The sequence below is a fragment of the Alosa pseudoharengus genome, unplaced genomic scaffold (assembly GCF_046254945.1).
Source record: "Alosa pseudoharengus isolate Yale_2024_CS ecotype anadromous, Long Island Sound unplaced genomic scaffold, YU_APseudo_1.1 YU_APseudo_1.1_scf_5, whole genome shotgun sequence".
Classification (NCBI taxonomy): domain Eukaryota; kingdom Metazoa; phylum Chordata; class Actinopteri; order Clupeiformes; family Clupeidae; genus Alosa; species Alosa pseudoharengus.
Window position 1 is genome coordinate 10,935,504 of NW_027468837.1, and position 22,955 is coordinate 10,958,458.

The 22,955-nt window shown below is 41.6% G+C and overlaps 1 protein-coding gene across 3 annotated transcripts; it reads left to right on the top strand.

The window, feature by feature from the left end:
• The first annotated feature begins 5,784 nt into the window (after positions 1-5,784).
• Positions 5,785-21,848, top strand: rims4 (regulating synaptic membrane exocytosis 4). Of its 3 annotated transcripts, none has more exons than XM_076268209.1 (7): positions 5,785-5,881; positions 6,034-6,036; positions 14,968-15,106; positions 18,954-19,066; positions 19,267-19,368; positions 19,572-19,711; positions 21,630-21,848. In XM_076268209.1, exons 1-7 carry the CDS (start codon positions 5,785-5,787, stop codon positions 21,846-21,848), a joined length of 813 nt encoding a protein of 270 aa, XP_076124324.1. The 3 variants fall into 3 exon arrangements, with proteins under 3 accessions (XP_076124324.1, XP_076124326.1, XP_076124323.1); XM_076268211.1 differs by lacking the exon at positions 6,034-6,036 and adding an exon at positions 7,957-7,961 and having other exon boundaries at positions 14,976-15,106; XM_076268208.1 differs by lacking the exon at positions 6,034-6,036.
• Positions 21,849-22,955: the final 1,107 nt, after the last annotated feature.

Consider the following 22,955-nt stretch of genomic DNA (forward strand, 5'->3'; position numbering starts at 1 on the left):
TCAGGTAAAGATTTTGCTCAACACAAGGTAACACGCATGCAACTTGACATGCATCAGAGATATTAGTCTTTAATGTGTCGGAGCTGTGGGAGCACCTAAATTACTTTTTCAAAGCACCGCTCACAGATTTCTGGCCTGCCATGGGGAAAAAGGTGAAAGAACCCAGCTGGGGCCGAGGAAAGATCAATAATCAATATCAAATACACTCCTCTTTAACCCGTCATGTCAACACACAGCCTTTACCGTCGATTCTTACGATTTCACTTTCATTTAGCCACAAAGTGAGCCAGGCCAACCATGTAGGATGAAGACAAGCTGCTGAGGACACAAACAGAATCCAGCAACCAACACACTCTTCCTGAAAATAAAATGCTACATTTAGCTGACGACAAACGGAAAAATTAGGCAAATATGATGTGGGTATGGCTTTTAAGCATAAGTGATCTAGTCATTAGTGCTTACTAAATAAAATGGAATTCAAATGGAACTCTGTACAGAAGTGAACTTGTGTAGCTATATGGCAGAAAACACAGGGGAGTCCACTGACATGGTGAAAAGTTGCTGTTGAAAAGTCAGGCGCTTCAGACAAATGGGGTCTGGCTTCACATGCAGTAATGGTGGGGGTGATGTCATCTGAGTGTGACATGCTAGTTTCACCCCCTCCTGCTTCGACAGGACTATTGTGCTTTATGACATTCTCCGCGTTCCTTTGTCCTTTTTTTTTCATTTTGAGCAGTGGAGCGCTCAACAAATAGGAGTCAGTCGTCCAGTATTTGTCGAAGGCCCATCTCTCCAGGCGAAGACCAAAGAGTCGTGTATTTAGATTCCAAGGACAATCTCACCTGCATGGACGCTGTTTCGGTGGCCTGTGCCTTCTGCAGGCTCAATTTGCAACTAGCTCAGTGTGAGGAGAAGGGCTGTGTAGAGTCCACCCTTTCAACTCACTCCTGAAAATGGGACCAACACCGAAGGACAGAGGCCAGTTCTCGTTATTTCTGTCTGTAAAATATGCATAATTTAACACAATTTTCAAAAGTGATGAGTTTTTCATCTCAACATGTAGTTATTACAGGGCTTGGAACAGCAGAATGAGAGGGAGACGTGATTACACAGTGAACAGGCCTGTACAATGGCACAAATAGGCTAATGTATTTAACTGGCTGGATAAGTAGGGGCATTATTGTTACGGATTAAAGTTTAACATCCCATTGTTATCAAAACAAGGAGTTATAATAATAGTACAAATAAACAGAAAGGAACTTTTCTATAAGATTCTTACCAAAATATAATACACACTTTTACAATACTGCAGTAGTTTTATCAAGTGTAATTTTAAATTGTACGGTCCCCTTCATTATAAACACTGGCTGCTGTACTAATGAATATAAACAAGACATTAGTGTGAAGGAACTTCACATACTTTAATAGCATATTCATTAACTACATAACTTAATATTATGCAATGTTTGAGGACTTTAATAGTTTGTATATCAATGACATTGCAATATTAATTAAAAGCACCACAATGGAAGGGCAATCTCTCAAGTCCAGCTCATGAATACATGTGGGTATGTGGTCTTTATTGCAGTAATAAGGAGCTTGAAAGGAAGCAGCTAACATAATAACCTCTGCATTAGGCATATCTGGACAGAATGCTAACTAACTGGAGCAAGAGCTAACTACATTGATTTAACAAAAATTGGCAGGTCACATGGAGTTACTGTAGTCTATCTTACAGCATGTTTCTGATGCTGAGATGTGAACTATGATGTGCTGACCAGTCCCCGCACATCAGATCATACATTTTGGTTGGTTCTTCTGTACTCTGTTAAACATCTTAAGCTGTAGTTGTCCTGTACTCTGCAGTTGTGTGCACAACCTAGGGGGCGACAATCTATTTGTTGCGAAGAGGCACACTCTGAATTTAGTGGTTACTGATGTTTGTTGTGTAGGCCTAAGATGTTTCATGGTTAATCACTGCAGCTCTAACTAAACACAGGGGGAAATGAAAAGTGATTTTTTTTTTTAAATATTTCAAAATAATAGTTTAATAGTTGTGGGGAAAAATAGCCTGGAAAAAAAGTAATTTCAGGCTTCCCTGGCTGGAGGCCCTTAGCACTCTCCTATACCGTCTCCTAGACCGGCTGCAATTGCACCTCTGCAAGGTGATCTGCCAATGAGACTATAATCACATGAGTTTATATTATTCAGTCCTTTATAGCCAAAGGTTTGTTTGATGCCTGATATAAATCTAACCTGGTACCGTAATTTCCCGTCTAACCAAGGTTTAAGCCTTGATTTTGCAAAATTTCCTCAGCTATAGGATTAATACACAGGGTGGGCTATACATGGGAGTACATTTTTTTCATTCTTTCTTCTGATCTGATTCTGATTCATTAGGCTATTGGGCACTGCGGTTAACACACAGGTGAGGTGCAGTAATAACACAGGAAATTACTATACAGTTCCCTGTCATGTACAGGATCTCACAGGTGACGAAGGATGAGGAAATCATAAGCATATCAGGTAAACTATCAAAATCAATTTTACTCAACAGGATAAATTCAATCAGGCCATCATTTCCTAGTCATTATTTTACTGATCTGGTCAATAAAGGGATATTTGCATCACAAAACTTTGAATTTGGAAATAGTATACATTTGGAATAAAAACATATATCAGCTCCTATTAAATTATTGTATGCATGATGTGAAATGATTGCATGTTTCAATCATATGTTCAAATTGGGTGAGTGTGGGATTTCAAACTTGGCTGCCTTAAAATGCCTTTTGAGCGAGTGTTGATTATTCTGGAATAACACCCTGCCGATTTTGTAATCCCGCTCCACATCACAGAGAAGTGCATTTGGTAAAAGTATCTGTTTTTCCAGTTACAGATAAGATATTTCAGACCATACCATGCCATCTCGTATTAACTCATATTGTGTGGCCGTCTTGTCACATCAGAAGATCCAGCCCTTTGACAAATCTCAAGACAAGTCTGATCCAAGAACGCACACTGAGGTCTTTGCAGTGACAGGACGAGCAGAAAGAGAGGAATACCCAAAATGCTTCTGCAAATGTTGTTATCAAAAGCTGTTGGGAGGATTGGCCCATGCTCACAGTGTTTGCCAAATCCTTTAAGTGGATTTTGGGCTGGTATGATTGACAGAGGGCTCTTGCAGTGAAGAATCCTTGATGAAATCAGACAGCGTTTTGACAGAGGCCACTCTGTTAAATAAAGCACTGGACTGTGTTTGCATAACCGCAGACAGCTAAAGATGCCAGTTGCTTTGAATAAAGGACCAGGAACCATGACAAAGATATAAGGTGCTCTAAGCGATGTCATACGTTTTTTGACTAAAACATTTTTTGTCACTTACAGCAAACATCACCCATCCGCTAGCTGCCTGTGTCCTGAATACACTGTAAAACATGCTATATCTGTGGACAACCCAGGCTCCAAAAACAGCTAAAACAACTTGGGCAAACCTTGCCCATAAAAACATAACAAACTGTTCCAGCAAATCACGACGAGATGCGCGTTTAGGAGAGTTTCAATTGCACAGGAGGGAGGGGGAGGAAGTAGCGAGCTAGCTTTCTGTTTTGTTTGAACGTCAACAGAAGTGGCGTTACCTAACATTGTTTAGAGCGCCTTTAACCATAAAATATTTCTATTTTACATTTTTATATTTAAATAGTTACACACATGTTCATCCTTATGCAATTGCTCATTGAACGTGTTTATGTTCAAACAAATATTACTTATATTATCTAAACTCATGTAATTTGAATTGGATTATAAGATATGGCCGCAATATGGTGGAAAATGCCCAAAGTGTGTATCACATCTCTCTCTATGACACTGAGTAATGTCCAGCATAGGCGGTCATCCATCTGTAAGGCTGCTCACCGTATGGACGTGTCCAGCAGAAAGCGCCTGTCTCCTGGCTCTCACAGCCTGGGTGGGCCTGTCAAGGCGGATCACCGTCAGAGACGAGCAGTGTTATCGAAGAACCATTGCGTCCCTGAGAGATGCTGGTTCTCTCAACTCGCCACCTTGTTCCCGCGGGCTGCTGAGAAATTAAAGCCACATAGTGAAAGGTCACTGCGTTGGGATGGAGGCATGACGCTGTGTGTGGAACACTGGAAAGTGGATACGTACCTGTCAAATCAATAAGCCTGCTCACAGTCACATTCTATACTGTAAGTTTTGTCAAACGGTCTAGTGCACTGTATATTTCATTATTTTCCAATTACTGTTTATTGTTCAACAAAAAATGATTGGAGATCTAAACAGACAGTGGACTACTGGGTAAAAGTCCACATTGTGTTTTCTATAAAGGCATCTAGCAACCCCCTTAATTGCATAGACATGTATGGACCAAAGGTGATGTATGGGTGATGTATGAACTAAAATGTAATACAGACATGTCCACCTAATTGATTATAAACCTTTGCAATGCTTTCTTTCTCTTAGTAATGCATTTAGGTTACCCAAGTAAAATGAGAGAATTTTACAATATAACTTCTCCAAAGATATTCTGTCATTTCATGTTTTTTTTTTCAACAAAGAGTAATATTCTATACAGTAGTCCTTACCTATGACAACTGTTGCTAATAATGATGCTATCAGAACAGCTGTAATATATTCTGAGAGTATGACCGAGGAAATGCTTGAAAATCAGCTCTTATCATAAGATTGCTGATGTTACACCCCCTACTTATTCTGTCATCATTTAGCAGTCAAATGAAAGGAAGACGATTGGTGAAATATGAAGAAAAATGTGCATAAGGTGAGCGAGAGAGAGAGACAGAGAGAGGGAGAGGGAGAAAGGGAGAGAGAGAGAGAGAGAGAGAAAGAAAGAAAGAGAGAGAGAAAGGGAGAGCAGAATCTCAGCCATGGAGCTGAGAGGTTGTTACGGACTCTGAACACACCCAGACTCCCATAGCTGCCATCGGATTGGAGGAGCCTCCGAATCCCAGCAACAGCTCTCGATGACTCCTCCTATTTTTGCTTCCACAAAGGATTCACCAGTGAATGAACTGAATCAAGCACTAGCTGTTGAGATAGTGAGAGCCTGTCTCCCTCTCCTTCTCTCTTCCCCCTCTCTCTCTTCATCTCTCTCTCTCCGCCTCTCTCCATATCTGATGGCTTGAATCTTTCAGGGCACAGGCGGGGAGTTTAGTACATGAAGCTTCAGCAACAGATCATGCTCTCTCGACAAGAAGACATGTTCCAGAACAGCACAGAACCTTCACCTGACAAGTGATTGTTTTCCACACTGTCATCTCTCCTTGCTCCAGATATTTTCGGGCTTTTGTAGCTAGACAGTTTTGCCACCTGATCTGAGACCTGTGGACTAACCTCAAGAAGAAGAGGGAAGAGGAAACGACGGACCAGGAACGCAAACATCTGACAACAAACGCACCTTACCCAATAGAGACTGGTAGAAGTCAGACGTTCTGGGTAACTTTATCTACCCATGCCTAAGGGGGAATACACAGCAGACAGCTTTGGAGACAATTCTGCTGGAAACTAGGAATAACAAGAAAAAAAGGGAATTCTAGTTTCTTTCCTTTCTTAGTGTTTTTATTTTTGTGCTTTTTTTGTTGTTGTTGTTTTGTTTGTTTTTGGTTGTCGGCGGTATTTTTCCCCCCAGTTGTTTCTCGTGGTGTGGTGCCGTGAAAGTCTGCCAAGACGCCGCGTGCCGTGCTCCGCGTGAAGAATGCCCAGGCGCGGTTGGCCAAGCCGGCGGAGCCGGCGCCCACTCCGGGGCTCTACATGGAGCGCTCCCAGAGCCGCATCAGCCTGTCGGCCTCCTTCGAGGCCCTGGCCATCTACTTCCCCTGTATGAACTCCTTTGATGAGGACGATGCGGGTAAGCTCTCGGGGGAAATCTGTCTCCTGTCTGTTCCCTTCTGCCACCTCGTCTCACTCTAGACCCCATTACTGTCCACTAGTATAACTTTTGGAAGGGCTGACAGCATGGCAAGGGCATGACATATTTAGTTTGGGAAGAGGGTTGTGGAGTTGGTGTTACAATGTGCATCCTTGCAGTTCAGGGTGCTTATGTGTCAACTACTGGTGGGCATTTAACCTCTGCAAACTACTGTTGAGAATAACAGAGGAAAATAGGTATTGTTTTAGTTTTCATTCTTGAGGAGTGATTTGCATTCTGTATTAGTGGTCACATTGATGCAGCCTATGAAGAGATTGTGTTCACTGTTCAGTGGCACCATTTTTAAAGTGAAAAACTATGTATATTCTTTCTAATGCAAAGTCCTTTATAAAAGTCAGGACCCACCAGTCAATCTGTTGAGTTTGGAAAAAAAATATATATAGATGGTTGTTGTGTGTTAATCTGAAGGACTAAACCGACTCATCTCTCAAAATGAAACGATTTATCCCTCTCATTCTCAGTGCTAATGGCAAGATGCATAAGCACCTCTAGTCCCATTATGAATGTGCAGCACACACACACTCATTCACACACTGAAACACACACACTGACACACACACACACACACACACACTTTCTTTCTCTCTCTCTCTTTCTCACACGCACACACACACACACACACACACACACACACACACACACACACACAAAAGCACACAGACAAACAAACTTACAGGCACACACTCGGACATACACAAGGACAAACATATTCAGTCACTGAATGTTACAATGCTTTCATGTGCACCACATTCATCTGAGTGGTGTAATCATTACAGCCGTTCCTCCACTCATGGTGTGTGCCATGCGTTGACTGTGTTCCCAGAGCAGCGAGCAGGTAGAATGGAGTGACAGTTGCCAAGCCAGTATATCTCTCTGTCTCTCTGCACTCTCAGAAGTGGCAGCAGCATTGATCACAAGAGGGTTGAAAGATAGGGCCAAGACAGCAGACCTAAGTATCGCATCAGGCAGACACACGTCAGACTGACACACAAACACGCAAAGGCAACACGATGCAAACACATATGCACGCCAAAATGTGTGCATAGACACACACACACACACACACAAATGAAGGCAAAGACCCATGGAATTAAATACATGCCAAAATGGCTTTTCATTTGACCAAGCTGACATTTATCTCTTGATCAAGCGCTGATGATTAGCATAAATCTCATTAATTAGCCTGTTATTATACATTATAAATGAACACCATTTAAATCACATTTCAATTCAAAGTGTTAAATGGCTAATGGCTGGTGAGAGGCATTTTGAAGACGCCTGTACATATGAGAGTATGCTGACACACACACACACACACACACACACACACAAACATACACACTGTACATATGAGAGCATGGTGACAAGACACACACACACACACACACACACACACACACATAAAGTGCAGCAGATGTACAGGTGATAAATATTGCCAGCTCTGCCTATACAGTAGGATTGGCAGAAGGCACAGTGCAGCTAAAAGCCAGCATGTGGATTATTACCTGTTGAGATGTACTCTGGCATTCAGCCCTGATTGCATCTCCGGGTCTCAGCCCGACCCCTACCACGCTGGAGCACTGAAAATCAGAGTATGACGCAAATATTCCCGTCGCCAGACGGCCTCTGTTTGTCCAGCATCACATGCCAAAAGGATCAGAGCTATGAGGAGGCTAACAGTTGGACATTGTGATATGGCCTAGCTGCTGCCATTTGTGTCAGGAAATATCTGATCCACATTATAAAAATGATGATACTACTGTTATAGCAAAAATAGCAAAATTAAAAGGATGTTAAGTGTATGTTACACCAACAAAATAAAAAAAAATGGAACCATCACTGTAGCAGAAGGGACTACTGATAATTCTGAACAGTTGGAGTTCACCTGACAATGTTGTCAGGTAACTTCCTGACAACTACTGCTGTGGCACAGAAATTAATGAAAATGTCACCGCATCCTTATATAACCAACATCCATCAGTCTACAAGGAAAGGAAATGTTCTACAAATATAGAAACAAATTTGGACCAAAAAGAATGAGAACCCCATATTGTATTCATGATATCTTTCCTTTTTTCGGAGGGGTTCTGCATAAATCAGCAGGTACTAGAATAGTTAGTAATTACCTGTCATTTCTATCCAGAGGAGACTGAACATTTTGTTCAATCAATCTGTGAGGTCGGACCAGTGTAATAGCTGGAGTCTCAGGCAGTGCAAGGAGGAGGAGAGAAATCGACGTCCCTCGGTGGGCTACGTTAGAGACATGACCCAGAAAAGTCACGGGGAAAGAAATTAATTTCACCCACAAGAAAAGTCTGCCCCTCTGATAGTGGACCGATGCATATGAACACATCAACTATGTGAAATGTCAAATGTCCCACTGTAGGTGTTTTTTTTAGGATGATTTGCATTTGAATTCAATTGAGCATCAGTGAAGTAGAAAGTATTGTGCCACAGTTTTCATTTCATGTCATGTAATTATTTGGTTAGGGTTAAAACACCAGTTTGAGGAATTTTAATATCCTCTTGGTACTTGGTATTTGAAATTCTAAAAAAAATACCTACATTTTTGCTAATCTGTCATCTTTTGCACAAAAAGCTAAAATCAGTAATGTAACACACATAAAATCTTGCCACCATCTTGAAAAAAGACAAGATCCCTAAAATCAATCACATTGCCTCATCTAAAGAACATCTGAGTCATATCTGTAGACCTTAGAAAAAAAGTATGTTTTTTTTCCCCGGGTGAGCACCTGCTCATATGAGTTATGCAACATCTCCATAGCTGCCATACAGTATAACGCAATGACAGATAAATTCACACATTTGGAAAGGTTTATGGCCATTTACATTGGAAATTTGATTTAGAATGCATTTATGATGACATCAAAGCTTTCAGGCATTTTTTCCCCTTGAAAGTTCTAAAACTATAAAATATTCACATTTTCACAAACGCATACCATTTTAGATACTGGCTGGATTTGATCTCATAATGTAGCCCTTGGCATGATCCAAGTCTCACATTTCCTCTCAGTTTTCTGTGGCATGCTTGGACACCGTGATTGCCTACACTCTCTCAGATCTGTTAACTGTGATCTGTTAAGAAAAGAAGGGGGTGGTCTTAGAACTTCTGTAAGCTTATTAGCACACCTACGCTGCCAGGGCCGGAGAAAACTGATTGCTCTGCTCGGAACACTATACAAGGGAGACAATACACAGCAAATGACTTCATACCTATACAACTCCATATTCTCAGTTGCGTAAGGATCTCATGAATTAAGAACCTAAACTGTGAATGGCGGCAGGTTGATTTAAGTGCTGAAGCGTCCTCTAGCCTGAGCATGTGCATAAACATTGACATGGGTCATGATTTAAAGATCCAACCATTCCTTACAATCAAACACACAAACACAGAAACACACACACACACATGCACGCACCCACGCACGCACACACACACACACACACACACACACACACACACACACACACACACACACACACACACACACACACACACACACACACACATTCCATCCAATCTCCATGTTCTCTCCTCATGGTGGCTCTTATGCTACAACTGTCATTGTCAGCTATATGGGCTGCTCCAGATGAGGTCAGGCTTGACCCCGCAAGTTCAACTCATTATAAAGGCTGTGAGAACTTGCTTCTCACCTGAGCATCTGCTCTGCAAATATGAGCGATAAAACATGATAGGGTGTGATGGGGAAGCACACCCAGGAGCCTGTTTGTGTGGCGTGCGCCTGGATTGGTTGTAAATGAACTGAGCTTTGTATTCGTGCGCTCTACAGTCAGGTGAGAAAGTGACTATTTTCTCTCGGAGAACAGGGAACCAATTGGTGGTGTTGGCTGTTTGGACACATACACACACAAAAACAAACACACGCAGGCACACACACACACACACACACACACACACACACCACACACTAAAACAAGCAATCATGTCTTAACACAACTGGAGTAGTGAGATGCTGTGTTTTTGTGCATGTTGTGCACTGTGCCTGGTGCAGGAAATCAGTCTGTCACTCAGTACCACTGGCTACCGAGTTGATTTTCATGGCCATTGTTCTCAAGTACGCTAATATCCAGTTGTAAGGGGGGTGTCTCTATTCCCAGAAACTGGTAGCTGCTTCTCCACTCTGCATTCTCAACATCCAGCATACAGGCTTGCCTTGACATTTCAAATCTCTCTGCTACACATGTGAAAGGATAATACAATCATAATAATATACTGTAATGCATTTTTAAAGACATCATGTTTTCCAGACAGAAAGCACTGGCAGCTTTTTTTGTTTTATGTAAATCAGAAAGATGTGAATATAGGGCTTTGCAATGCCACACCATTTATCCATTCACTGCTGTAAACTAGCTTTGCTTCAGGGATCATGAGCGTTATTCGTACATGAAAAAAAGCTGGCATACAATATAATGTAATCACAGACTGACAATCCTAACATACTGTATACTGTTAAGGACTATATACAAGAACAAAACACCTTGAACTAAATATTCAAACAACACACAATTAAAATGTGCCGATATTTATTGTGGAATCTAGCCTATGTGTTATCCTCTAGCTGTAATTATTCAGATAGCATTCACAGTGTTAGTCTGTTTGGTATTGGTATTCTGCGATCACCCTAATGAATAATGCACATTATGTACAAACATGCCGTCCACACACTCTCCCTGATCAGAACAAGCTCCTGTCTGACCTTTAAGAAAACATGCAAGACATTGAGCATGTGCTGTGTGTGTGTGTGTGTGCGTGCGTGCGTGCGTGCGTTTCTGGTGGTTTGGTGTATATAAGAAAGAAGAAGGAAGAATAAGACAGGGGGAGAGAGAGAGAGAGAGAATGGGGCAGGAGAGAGAGAGAGAGAGAGAGAGAGAGAGAGAGAGAGAGGGAGAGAGAGAGGGAGAAAGAGAAAGAGAGAGAGAGAGAGAGAGAGAAGGAGAGACAGAGGGAGGGAGAGAGGAGCTCATTCATACGATCTGTCAAACTAACAGAAGTGATGTTTGTTTTGTTGTTGAACATTTACATAACATGCTCTTATCAGCTTTAGAAAATGGGACTACTTAGGGCTTAGCACAATGAGCAGCATGCTCCTGCTCATTCTCCAGGGTCCTGGACCACTTCAGCAAGACCCTCTGAAGTGTAGTGATGGTCATGCAATTTGCCTTAATTACAGTAATTTAGTGTTCACTCTCTTATTAGTTCTTTTGGAGCACTGTTGAAACATATGATACAATATCTACCAATTGACATCTGTACTGTACTTTTGACTCTCGTCAGTATTCAGCTTTGAAGCTAAGTAAATAGATCCTTTCTGGCATGTCATAAGGTATCAGAAAATGCAAATATTTTTTTGCCAGAAAATGTGTAGAGTATGTTCTATTTTGCCAGTTGAATGTTGTGTGTGTCCCATTCATGTCATGGTAATATTAATGCCATCACTTACTGTCATTAGTTAAGAATAGCCATCAGTCAAGAAGTATGTGCAGACATATTTCATTCAGCGTTCATGTCAGTGAAAATCTACAATGGGCTTTTGGAAATTAGCTAATATTGCTTAATGCTTTGCCACAGTGGCAGAACGTCAATTATGACTTCAGTGAAGTGTTTAAAATGAACACAACAAGCAGAGATATCATTTAGTAATGGTGAGAGAGTAGCTTTGGCATAGGGCTAAATGGTTCTAAGTTCATTTCAGGTATGACAAATGCCAAAAATCCCAGAATATCACAGTTCATTAATACCTCTCACAGACATTCTGAAGTTGGAGATGTGAAGAAAACCCCCCCTTCCCCATATCCAATTATAGATATGTTATGGTCATTTATTACATGACCCGAGCAGGCTCCTTTTTGCCTGTCATTTATCCTAGAAATAACTCATACAAAATTAATTTTAGGGCAGAATGATGGTGTCACCACAGGAGTAAATATTTGCTGTGATTTGTGGTGTTGCCGCGAGTGGTTTGCGTAGAGACGGAGAAAAAAGGGAAACAGATGGAGAATGCTCAGGAAAAACTCTGTGGGGGTTGGGGATGCTTAGAGGACTTGTGCTTGACTCTCCTCAGTGCTACTATACAGTTCAGTATCTTCAAAACAGCCTCTATTAAAACTAAACATAAACAAACAAACTAAATAAACAAACATTTAGGGCCCTTAATATTATGAGTCTGCTAATCTGTTTATTGAGTAGCTGCAGTAGCTCATGAGTAGCTCATGAGTGATACAGTGTGTTCCTGAGGAACGGATGGTAGAGAAGCTCGTTTATACTGTGTTTCCTCCACCACCTTTATGCCTAAACCCTGAGGAGAAGAGGGAAGACAGAGTGATCTATGGTGATGATGCCTTTGAGGCTGTGTGGGTAGCGAGGTTGTTGTGAGGTTTATGGCTGTATTTTTTTCAGCCTGTTAGCTTCACAGATACCGTTTCTCCACATCCTTATGGATCAATGAGTTTAGCTGCACCGATTACTCAAACAGTTAATAGGTAATTAATGTGACTGCAATGAAGAGCTGTATGATAGCTGGTTGATGGTCTGGACTAAACAGAAAATTGATGACTCGGTTTGGGATCAATAACACCCTTGGCAATAGCCATGCCACATTTGAGTCAATTAGTAAATATACAGTTGCTCATAATTCATTGTTTATTTGTCAGTAATAATTGTGAAACAATCATAAAGTGCTATGGTCCTGGATATCTCTTATTTTTTGACAGACAAAATTGGAATGTCATGATAATATTAGCTTTAATGAGTTTATCGCTGTACAATTGCTGTAGTACTAGATCCTCTTCTAACATGTCCTTTTAACCAGAAAGTGACATGCGTAAAACTGTGTTCCCTTTTATTTAAGAAAGTAATGTGTCTTTGCGCCTAAAATGCTATGAATGAGTACAATGCATTTTGTGTAGGGACATATTTGTCAACTGAGAGATAGGATTTATCACAGATTGCATTCATATGCAAAATAGATTGTATAAAAGCCTTAAACAGTGTCCATTGCATCAAAGCCTGAGCATGTCAAGAGTTTCAAATTTGACAGTTGAGGAATTATATCATTTATCTTACAAACAAACCAATACAGTGACAATGTCACTTAGTGCAAAACAATTAGACAAAGCAAATACGTAGAATATGAATTATAGTGCTGTAAAATTAGGAGCACTAAAAGTTGACTGATCAATGAATCGAGTGCAGATATATTCATGACATACATCTAATCATGAATATCAAATGTGTCCTTACATTGTGAAAGCAAGGAGATGCTGGATGTAACGTCACAGGATATTGACAATGTACCTTATCTCTTGTCTCTTTTCTGTTTTAAATTCATGACTGTCATTTTGATTAATGAATTCAGCCAGCATTAATAAATGTGCTGCGTACATTTTTATCCATTCTCCGGGGAGCACTCTAATGAGGCCTACTTCTGACTGGTCTACATACCACCGGAGAAGTTATCAATCTGGTTCAAGAGCTAGATGTGTATGATGCCTTTCTAGTGCATGCTATTACGCAACATCCATGGATATAAACATGCAGGCGCTACACTGCCGTAAGTGCTGGCATGAATCACAATCGCTACATAGTCTGCCTTACGTGATGCCTAATGACCAGGTGAATGCTGTTCACAAGGATGTCCAGTGAACCTGAAATACTGACTGATTTGAAAGTTTTAACCTGAAATGATAATAAGAAAACGTAGGAACACAATGGGTGCTTTCGCAGCTTTTCTGCTTGGCCCCCAATAAGAGTGGCCCCTTTTAATGACAGTGCTTTTATCCTCTGAGTTCTCAGAGTTCATGCTAACATTAATTGTGTTCCTTTCATTAAATCTGTGATCATCACCATGAAAATATAAAATGTATTTGTTTAATGCACAAAAATGACTCCTTTGCCATCACACCTGTTGAAAGGGAAGGATTCTTCCCTGGCATCTGTTAATAATCCTGGTTGAAAAGAAAATAATTATCGGCCTTAATCATGCACACAGCTCAGGGAAATATTTCAGAGAAAGGCATGCTCCGAATTAGGCTGGGGCTTGTCTCCCATGGCAACGACATGTCTTTTTGAGGGTCTTTCATGATACAGGATGTTCTTTCCCCCGTGTGCCTCCAAACCACGTTGACATGGTAGCCAGCGGTATGTGCTGCTCCACCTGACGCCAAATACCGCAGTTCATTATACAGCAAGCAATCTAGGTCATGAGCTTCATACCAGGGATCTAAGATGTAAATAGGAGCCTTCTCTTCCCCTGTTTTTCAGCAATGCACCTTCATGCAAATACAGAGTGCCACTGGACAATTCTGAACGGTGGCATATTCAGGCAACAAGCCTGAATATGCCACCGTTCAGTAAGGTTGAAAACAGAATGTGCTACCTGTTACACAGTGGTCTTTGTCGTTGATGGGATACATTTTAAGAAGAGGGAACATCATAAGCTGTACACTTGATTCACAAGGCAGAGCTAGATCAAATAGATGTCATGTTAAGCTGTTCCTTTCTCTGCACAATAGCTGTTCACCAAACTCCCATCACTTGTAGATAAATTACCCACATCTGCTGTTTTAATTAGCCCCAATTGTTGATTGATATAATGACGTAAAAGCAGCCTAGTTTTTACAACTAACAACAATGTGCAGCCATTGTGTGGCAATGATTCTGTCCTGCCCAATGACAAATTGCTGTGGTTGTTGTATAATCATTTCTCTCGTTACAGTTGAAAAGTGATAGAATAGATGCATTCACTATAATGTAGTTTACATATTTAGCTGCATTATGAATGAGCATTGATGATATTTAGTGGAAAATTGTTTTTCAGTGTAGCAGCTGGGTCTAACTGCGTATAAGTGTATCCGTTGGCTCACCTCTCGTCCATTTTGAGACATGAATCTTCCAATGCCTAAGATGTGTATGAAACAATGCATGCTGTTTTCAGCTGGTTGGTACCTCTGTGTGGCTCTTGCAGATGCGGAGGGTCGCAGGCTAAAGGGGATCCAACGCAGCACGGAGACGGGGCTGGCCGTGGAGATGCCAAGCCGGACTGTGCGCCAGGCCAGCCACGAGTCCATCGAGGACAGCATGAACAGCTACGGATCAGAGGGAAAGTGAGTCCACTGTCCATCTCATACTCTTCTCCTGTGCTATTGTCAAATCTCACACTCTTCTCCTGTGCTATGGGTAGACTAGACAAGTAGGCTACTAGGATCGGATCTGTCTCTGTCTGGAGATACAGATCTGTAGATAGTGTATAGAAGGTCATCTAAACAAAGTCTGCTGTTGCTAATGATGACTGTTTTAGTACTTAGAATTATAAAGATTCTTTGGACTATTCGGACTGTGATTTTCAGGTCTTTCTGCTGTAGCCCTCAGGACCTATTCTATTCAACAGTATTTTACCTCAGGCCTGTAAGCATCAACCATCAACCAAACGTCAGATTAAGCCTTGCAATTTTAAGGTCTTGACATATAAACTCACTGTGATATTGTAAAGCACAGTTATGCATAAGGTTGCTCTTTTTGCCTGTCAAAATAAATCAGTGTATTGCACACACTACACACCTCACACTAACCATGTTTGATTTGTCTTAAGATAACACCAATTATGCTCATGTTTGTTTATTTATTTTTTAAAATAAATATAAAAGACACTTAATCATTGATAAAATTAGGACCTTGTTGCTTATGGGGGAAAACACCTTTGCCTTTTATGTTGTCAGAGTCATAACAATGCAGTCAGTGCAAATTCAACAAAGGTTACGCAAGCATGCTCAAATATCGGCAAAGAGATTAAAAACAGACATGCAGAAATGTGGAACTTGTACAAATCTGGGTAGACATCACAAACGGACTTTCAAGCCATAGTGCTTTTTTTTTTTATGCAAGCTGAGGGACATCTTCTTTTGGTGTCTGTTAGCTAGGACACTTGCATCTTTGGAGTTGGACAAGACTTAAATCTCTAAACGCACAGATAGGGGCTGCAGGAGACAGATGGCTGATTCTGTGGAAAGCACAGTCTACAGCTCACAAAGTTTTAGAAACTTGACTCTCTTACAAAGATTGCCTGGCCATAACACTTTTCAGGAAATAGAAACACAAAATCCAAATAATAGAAAAATAAATTAATCTTATTAAATTGTATAATATTTATTTTAGGCTTAGATCCTTTTTAAAAAGTTATTTTCAGGAACCTGCACCCTTTTCATATACCCGATATGCCCTCTCCACCCGTGCCATCTAAGGAAATGGAGTATTCCCGTGTGACCTGCGGCCACTGGAAGCCCTGATCCAGTACGGCTCTCTGCAAACAGATTCAGATGTGCAGGCCTCACGCAAAACCTGCACGCAGATTTGTTACATAATACCTACAGCCTTGGCCATTCTGGCAGTGAAGTGACATCAGCAGGGAGAAATCAACCTCATTGAAGCTGGATTACTGGGAATTGCATGGGGAGTTGGGGAGGGGATGGGGACTGTGAGGACTGCTGGGGGGGGGGGGGGGGGGGGGCAGATTACACTTTTGGCTCAGGCTGAATATTTTACCATATTATATTGAATCTCTGGAATCTCTTTAGTGCATAACAACAAAATACGTCCGCCCATAAACATTCTTTTTGGAGTGGCGGCCAAACAAAATGGGTTCCATTTCTCCTACTCTCCAGTAGAAAGCTCCATAATTGCTCTTACATTTGCAGCATTTGGCCAGTGTGTGTGTGTGTGTGTGTGTGTTTGTGCACATGTGTTTACATGTTTACATGATTACGTTTTGTGTATGTCTGAGTTTGTATTACTACACTATGCTTTAAAACCAGTGTGTAAAACCAGTGGGAAAGGGGGTCATGGAGAGATTAATACAATACTATGAATAATCTCTTTTTGTAACATTTCCTATGAACTCTATAGGTTACACTTATCTTTTATGCTATTTTATCAAACATAGGTTGTGTAAGGTTGTTTATCTTAGCCAAACATATGTGACAGCTGGAGAAATTTCAAAGCATCTCCAAATAGACACTTTCAGTACGTATTCTTGCTTCCCTTTGGAATGTGATATGAAAAGCATTGCCTCTTCCCTATACACGGGAAACAAAAAAAAAACACATGGCTTCTGGGTTTGGCTCCGGATTTCCTTTCGAAATTCAGCCCTCAGTATTGAGGCATGCTGATTACATGCAAATGTTTGTTTTAATCAGACACCCGGTGGCTTTATTCAGGCTTTACAAAACGAAGCCACTGATCACCACCTTCATTTCCGCTTACACCAATGTTATTCAGGACACGCGTTTGCTGTGTGTAACGAAATGATCACTATGTCTTCCCCTGCCACTTAGCGTCCCTATAGTGCCGGACAGACGGTGTGTGTCATGGCGACAGGGTGTGAAATGACACAGGTCAGGCCTGGTTTCCTTTGTCACCCCCCCCCCCACCCCCTCATTAGGGCGGAATGAGACTTTAATGGGTGTTGTTCTTGGTGTGGCGTCTCCTAAGGAGGCTCGCGGCTCGGCTGGAGAGTGATGGTGCTAAGATAGATGAGTGGGGAAGAGGAGTTCTCCTGAGACCCTCTGCCTGTCCAAATGTGTGGCAGCTGGTGTGGACCATCCCAGCAGCGCCGTAAAAATAGACCGGCGAGGAGAGGAGAGCAAAGAGAGAGAGAGAGAGAATGAGAGAGAGGAAGAAAGAAAGAAAGAAAGAAAGAGAGAGTGAGAGAGAGAAGGAGAGAGAGCGTGAGAGAGGAAAAGAGGATGAGAGAGCAATGCAGATGAAGAATTGAGGTCAGAAACACAGAGAGGAAATTAATTAATTAATAAAGCACCTCCAACACTCCAGTGAGCCTCCCCGCACACATGCAGGAGACAGAGAGAGAGACAATGGCGAGCAATATCCTCTAGCAGAGAAGAGCAAGACACACACACTCACAAACACACACACATACACAAGAGGGTGGGAGCTTGGGTAATTTCACCAATGCTGATTTTTAAAACTCAATTGGATTCAACTGTATTGCATTGTATTTCAGATCGAACCAAAAAACACTACATAGCACTGAGAGATGAATCAGTCTTCACATAAGACTTTATTTGTCTGTGACTGCTGTCATCTTTGTGTCTGCCAAGGGTAGGATGCCAAAACAGATCAATCAATTACAACAAATTCCACATTCTATCTTATATCTTTAAATAAAAGATGTGTTTTTGTTGCACACATTCGTTGTTATGTTCTCCAGGCTGCACATATTCCTCCTCTTCTACACCCACCCACCCCCCTACCCAAACAAAGCTGTGAGACGGATGAAACAATGTCCTCGGAGAGAGGCTCTGCACCTTCCCCTCTCTCTGAATCAGCCTCTCCTCCATGCGTGTGTCTCATCCATCGCCATGGAGAGAGTGGCGTATTGAAAGGCACCTGTGTCACAGTGCCAGCTCAGTCCACCAGACGGCCACTCTGTGCATCGCACCGTGCCGTGCCACACTGCACTGCGTCGCCTCCCTATCCCCCCCCCCCCCCCTACGCGGCCAGAAATCACATGTCACAGTAATTCCCTTAATTCATTCTCCAGGCTGCCTTATCTGCTCTCCAGCCCTGGCCCCTGGCCAGCGGGCCTCTTTACATGCCCCAGTCGGGCCCGTATCACTCGCACAGAGGGGGCCACAAAAACACACGCTCCCGTCTCATTGTTAGACATCATTAAGCTCGAAAGCGGCTCGCGTTGCATGAGAGCGCCCTGCAGCCGGAGCACCAATGCAATTCCACCCAGTGTGTGCAGGTCTGTCCATAATGTTGTCACAAAGAGAGAGGCTGAGAACCTGCTTTGGATTGCTCGCATGAGCCACTGTCCCCAAACACTGTCACAAAGCCCATTTGGAAGCATATTAGCCAGGGCTGACACTGTAGAACCCTGCGGGCGTAAATGTGGGAATCTAATGCCCTGTATTTGTTTCTCTCTGTTTCATCCAGTCTTAATTACTCTGGCGTGTGCCTGGCCTCTGATTCCCAGTTCAGTGACTTCCTGGACGGCATGGGTCCTGCCCAGTTTGTGGGCCGACAGACTCTGGCAACAACCTCGATGGGTGAGGAATACTGGGATAGAATTAGAAAAATTAATCTGTAATATCTGGAATGACATATTTGGCCCTTTTAATATAAATTACATATGTAAGTCACTTTGGATAAAAGCCTCAGCCAAATGAATGAATGTAAATAGAAATGTAAATATTTGATATGATGATGTATAAGGAAACCAGAGTAATTTTTGGAGTGTGTATTTCAGGGGATGTGGAGATAGGCCTGGCGGAGAGGAACGGGCAGCTCGAGGTGGAGATCATTCAGGCAAGAGGCTTGACCATGAAGCCAGGGTCTAAAGGGCCCCCAGGTAACCATGACCTGCAGACATTCAATAGAATATAGTTTTATAGGAGATTCAAGTGGACACACACTGTATAGAGAAGAAACATCTATGAAATGTTAACAGTGGATACTTTACAACTTTACATTTTATGTCCAGGAGTAAATCTCACACACTGTTCAACAGGAATTTCATGTCTTGATTATAATTGTTTTTCCTTCTCTTGGCAGCGGCCTACATAAAAGTGTACCTACTTGAAAACGGTGTCTGTGTAGCCAAAAAGAAGACCAAGTCAGTGAGGAAGTCCCTTGACCCGCTCTACAACCAGGTCCTGGTCTTCTCGGAAAGCCCCCAGGGAAAGGTTGTACAGGTAAAAAATATCCGCCACTCACCTCAGAGCATACACCTGCCACCTACACTAGAGAATATTCGCCACTCACCTGCAGCATATACCTGCTACACGGACACACACTAGAGAATATTCACCACTCACCTGCAGCATATACCTGCTACACGGACACACACTAGAGAATATTCACCACTCACCTGCAGCATATACCTGCTACACGGACACACACTAGAGAATATTCACCACTCACCTGCAGCATATACCTGCTACACACACTAGAGAATATTCACCACTCACCTGCAGCATATACCTGCTACACAAACTAGAGAATATTCACCACTCACCTGCAGCATACACCTGCCACCTGCACTAGAGAATATTCACCACTCACCTGCAGCATATACCTGCTACACGGACACACACTAGAGAATATTCACCACTCACCTGCAGCATATACCTGCTACACACACTAGAGAATATCAGGGCTGGAGGACACATTTTAAAAATTATATTTCCTGCTAAATCTAGTGTTCAGCATCTGCTGTAGATATATGCAAATGCATAAGAGCAATATGGCTTTGCATCTGTAATATGCAGCAAATGCGTCCATTATGAATGATGTTAGGGCACCATTTCTTAGTTGTTAAAGTTAAATGTCAGTTGCTTACATGCATCAGCCAGCAGGTACTGTGACCCCCAGATTCCACTACCCACAATATTACAGGCAGATGCATTTAAGAATTTAAGTCACTTAAATTTATTTAGCCTACAGTGCAATAAAGTCAACTGTAGCATTTGAAAAAGCCAGTCAGCAGTTTCTGACATTTGGACATACAGAATTCAGTTTTTAAAGAAGAGCTGAAATCAGTCTGGCTTTTCTATTTAAAATCGCCTGGAGAAAAATGCACAATGGCATTGTTACTATTCATGTGGAAGATTAAATAAACTACTAAAAAAGCACTTCAATTTACTTGATTTAGACTTTACTGAAATGGACCACCCTGAGCTTGCCTAGCATCGGATCTGATGGCAATAATGCCACAGCCACAGTTGCTGGCTATGTATCTGTGTCAACACTTATTGAGTGGGTATAAATAGACAATCTGAGGACATCAGTAATGGATAACTACAGTCCAGTCAAAATATTCAGGTTAAAGGTAATGCAAAGTGGACAACAAAACAGTCACATCCAAACCAACTGCTGAAGAACAATTCCAGGGATAATTCCATGTCCTGTCAATGAATAATTCTACTTTCCACGTCCGTTTTTAGTTTTCTGCCCAGATAAATGTCTTCTTTTAGGAGGTTTGGCAAGAGAACAGAGAAATGGGTTGAATGCTTTATTTTTTGTGTGTCAGAGAAAATATGGGAAATGCTAAACACTCATCTAAAGTATTTTTGAAAGGAAACCTTACAGACTTAAACAAAACACAGCCCCTCTTTTAATGTTCAGGGAAAGGGTGTATACCTGTGTCTGTGTGTGTCTGGACAGGATGATTTATACTGACAGTGGGTCAGTTCTAAACATACAAAAGACACAGAACCCTTATAAGGCAGACTGTGGTGTCTAATAAATATCAGTTAGAGTTTATTTATATGCTGTTCTGTACAGTTTGTTGGACAATTGTTTCTTATAATAAACATATGTTCACTAGCTAAGGCTAAGCAGATGAATAATTCATTTAATGAAGCAACATTACTTTAGCTGTTGTGAATGGAATGAAATATCATAAATGCCTTAAAAGAAAATTATAAAGATCAAAGATATTGTAAAAACAATGCAGTGTGATCATGGTATATATCTTTCATGATGATCATCATATTGTAAACAAAAATCTATCATAGAAGAAATGTCTTACATCATACAGTTCTCACACACTTTAGGTGTAAGACTCGACATATAAAAAAATATATGGCTAATTTTGTGACTATCTTTTAGGTTATCGTCTGGGGCAACTATGGCCGAATGGACCGCAAATGTTTCATGGGCGTGGCTCGCATTCTGTTGGAGGAGCTGGATTTGACGACGATGGTGATTGGCTGGTACAAGCTGTTCCCCACCTCCTCCATGGTGGACCCGATGATGGCGCCACTGATCCGCCACTCGTCGCAGCTCTCGCTGGAGAGTACAGTCGGACCTTGCTGTGACCGCTCCTAAGAGTGATGATGGCGTCCCGCTCTGGCTCTTTCGCTACAAAGCCTCCCCCACACCCCCACCACACCCCCACCCCTCTTTTGTGGGCCTGTGGGGTGTCTTACCTTTAGAGTAAGCAGCACTGCAGTGCAGAACTCTGGGTGAACCTGGGTGTGAACCTACAGTCCAAAAAAAAAAATCACCTTGCATTGTCTGGAGAAGGAAAAAAGATTTGGAAAAAAAAAATCACTGCAAAGGTGACTTGGGCAAGTCATGTGACCCTAGGACAGCAGTAGGACTTGAGCACAATAATGTTCTTCATCTTGGCTTGTTGTGTTCTTTCTTTATTTCTGTCTTTCTTTCTGTCTTTTATTGCTGTTTAAGAGGCAAAGCCTCAGAGTTGAACCGTCATCTGTTTTTGCTCAGAAAAGAAGGAAGATGTCGGGGAGGAGTGCTGAACATGAGACCCGTCGTGTCTGATGGGACATCCTGTTCGTATGGGACCAGTACGTGCAATATGAAGGTTCAATTGGGCTCCAAGAATTATTGAACATCCAACCAACACAGATGAATACCCAGTTTTTGTTTTTATAAAAAAGCAGGCTCACTTCTCGTTTCCTGCACAAAAGTAGGCAATGTGAGATGATCTGGACAAATTCAAAGTCATGACCGTCTCTTTGGTTGACATGTGGATACACGCTTGGAGCATAGATTGTTTTTTCTTGCTCTAATCCATCTCTTTATTGTGCCAAATATCCAGCAAGTGTCTTTGCTTTGTATCACGTGCCACTTCTGAAGGTTTCCTAAGGATCTGAAACTTCAGACATCTTTATAGAATGTGTTAACCTTCATCACTGATGTTTAGACTGGCGTAATAAATAGAATATGATTTGTCTGAGGAAACTCTCAAAATAAGGTATACAAAGAATATATATATATATATGTATATATATAACAAATGTATACCTTGAATATGATGTAGAATAATGATTAATTGTCAAATGAGTTGTTTATATTTGGCACTTTATCATTACAACATTTAACCAGGTTATTTAGTGAGCAAAAGTGCTGCTATCAGTTGTAATATTATTTCTCTTACATGGGAAATGCAGAACTTTTAGTAGCATCGCA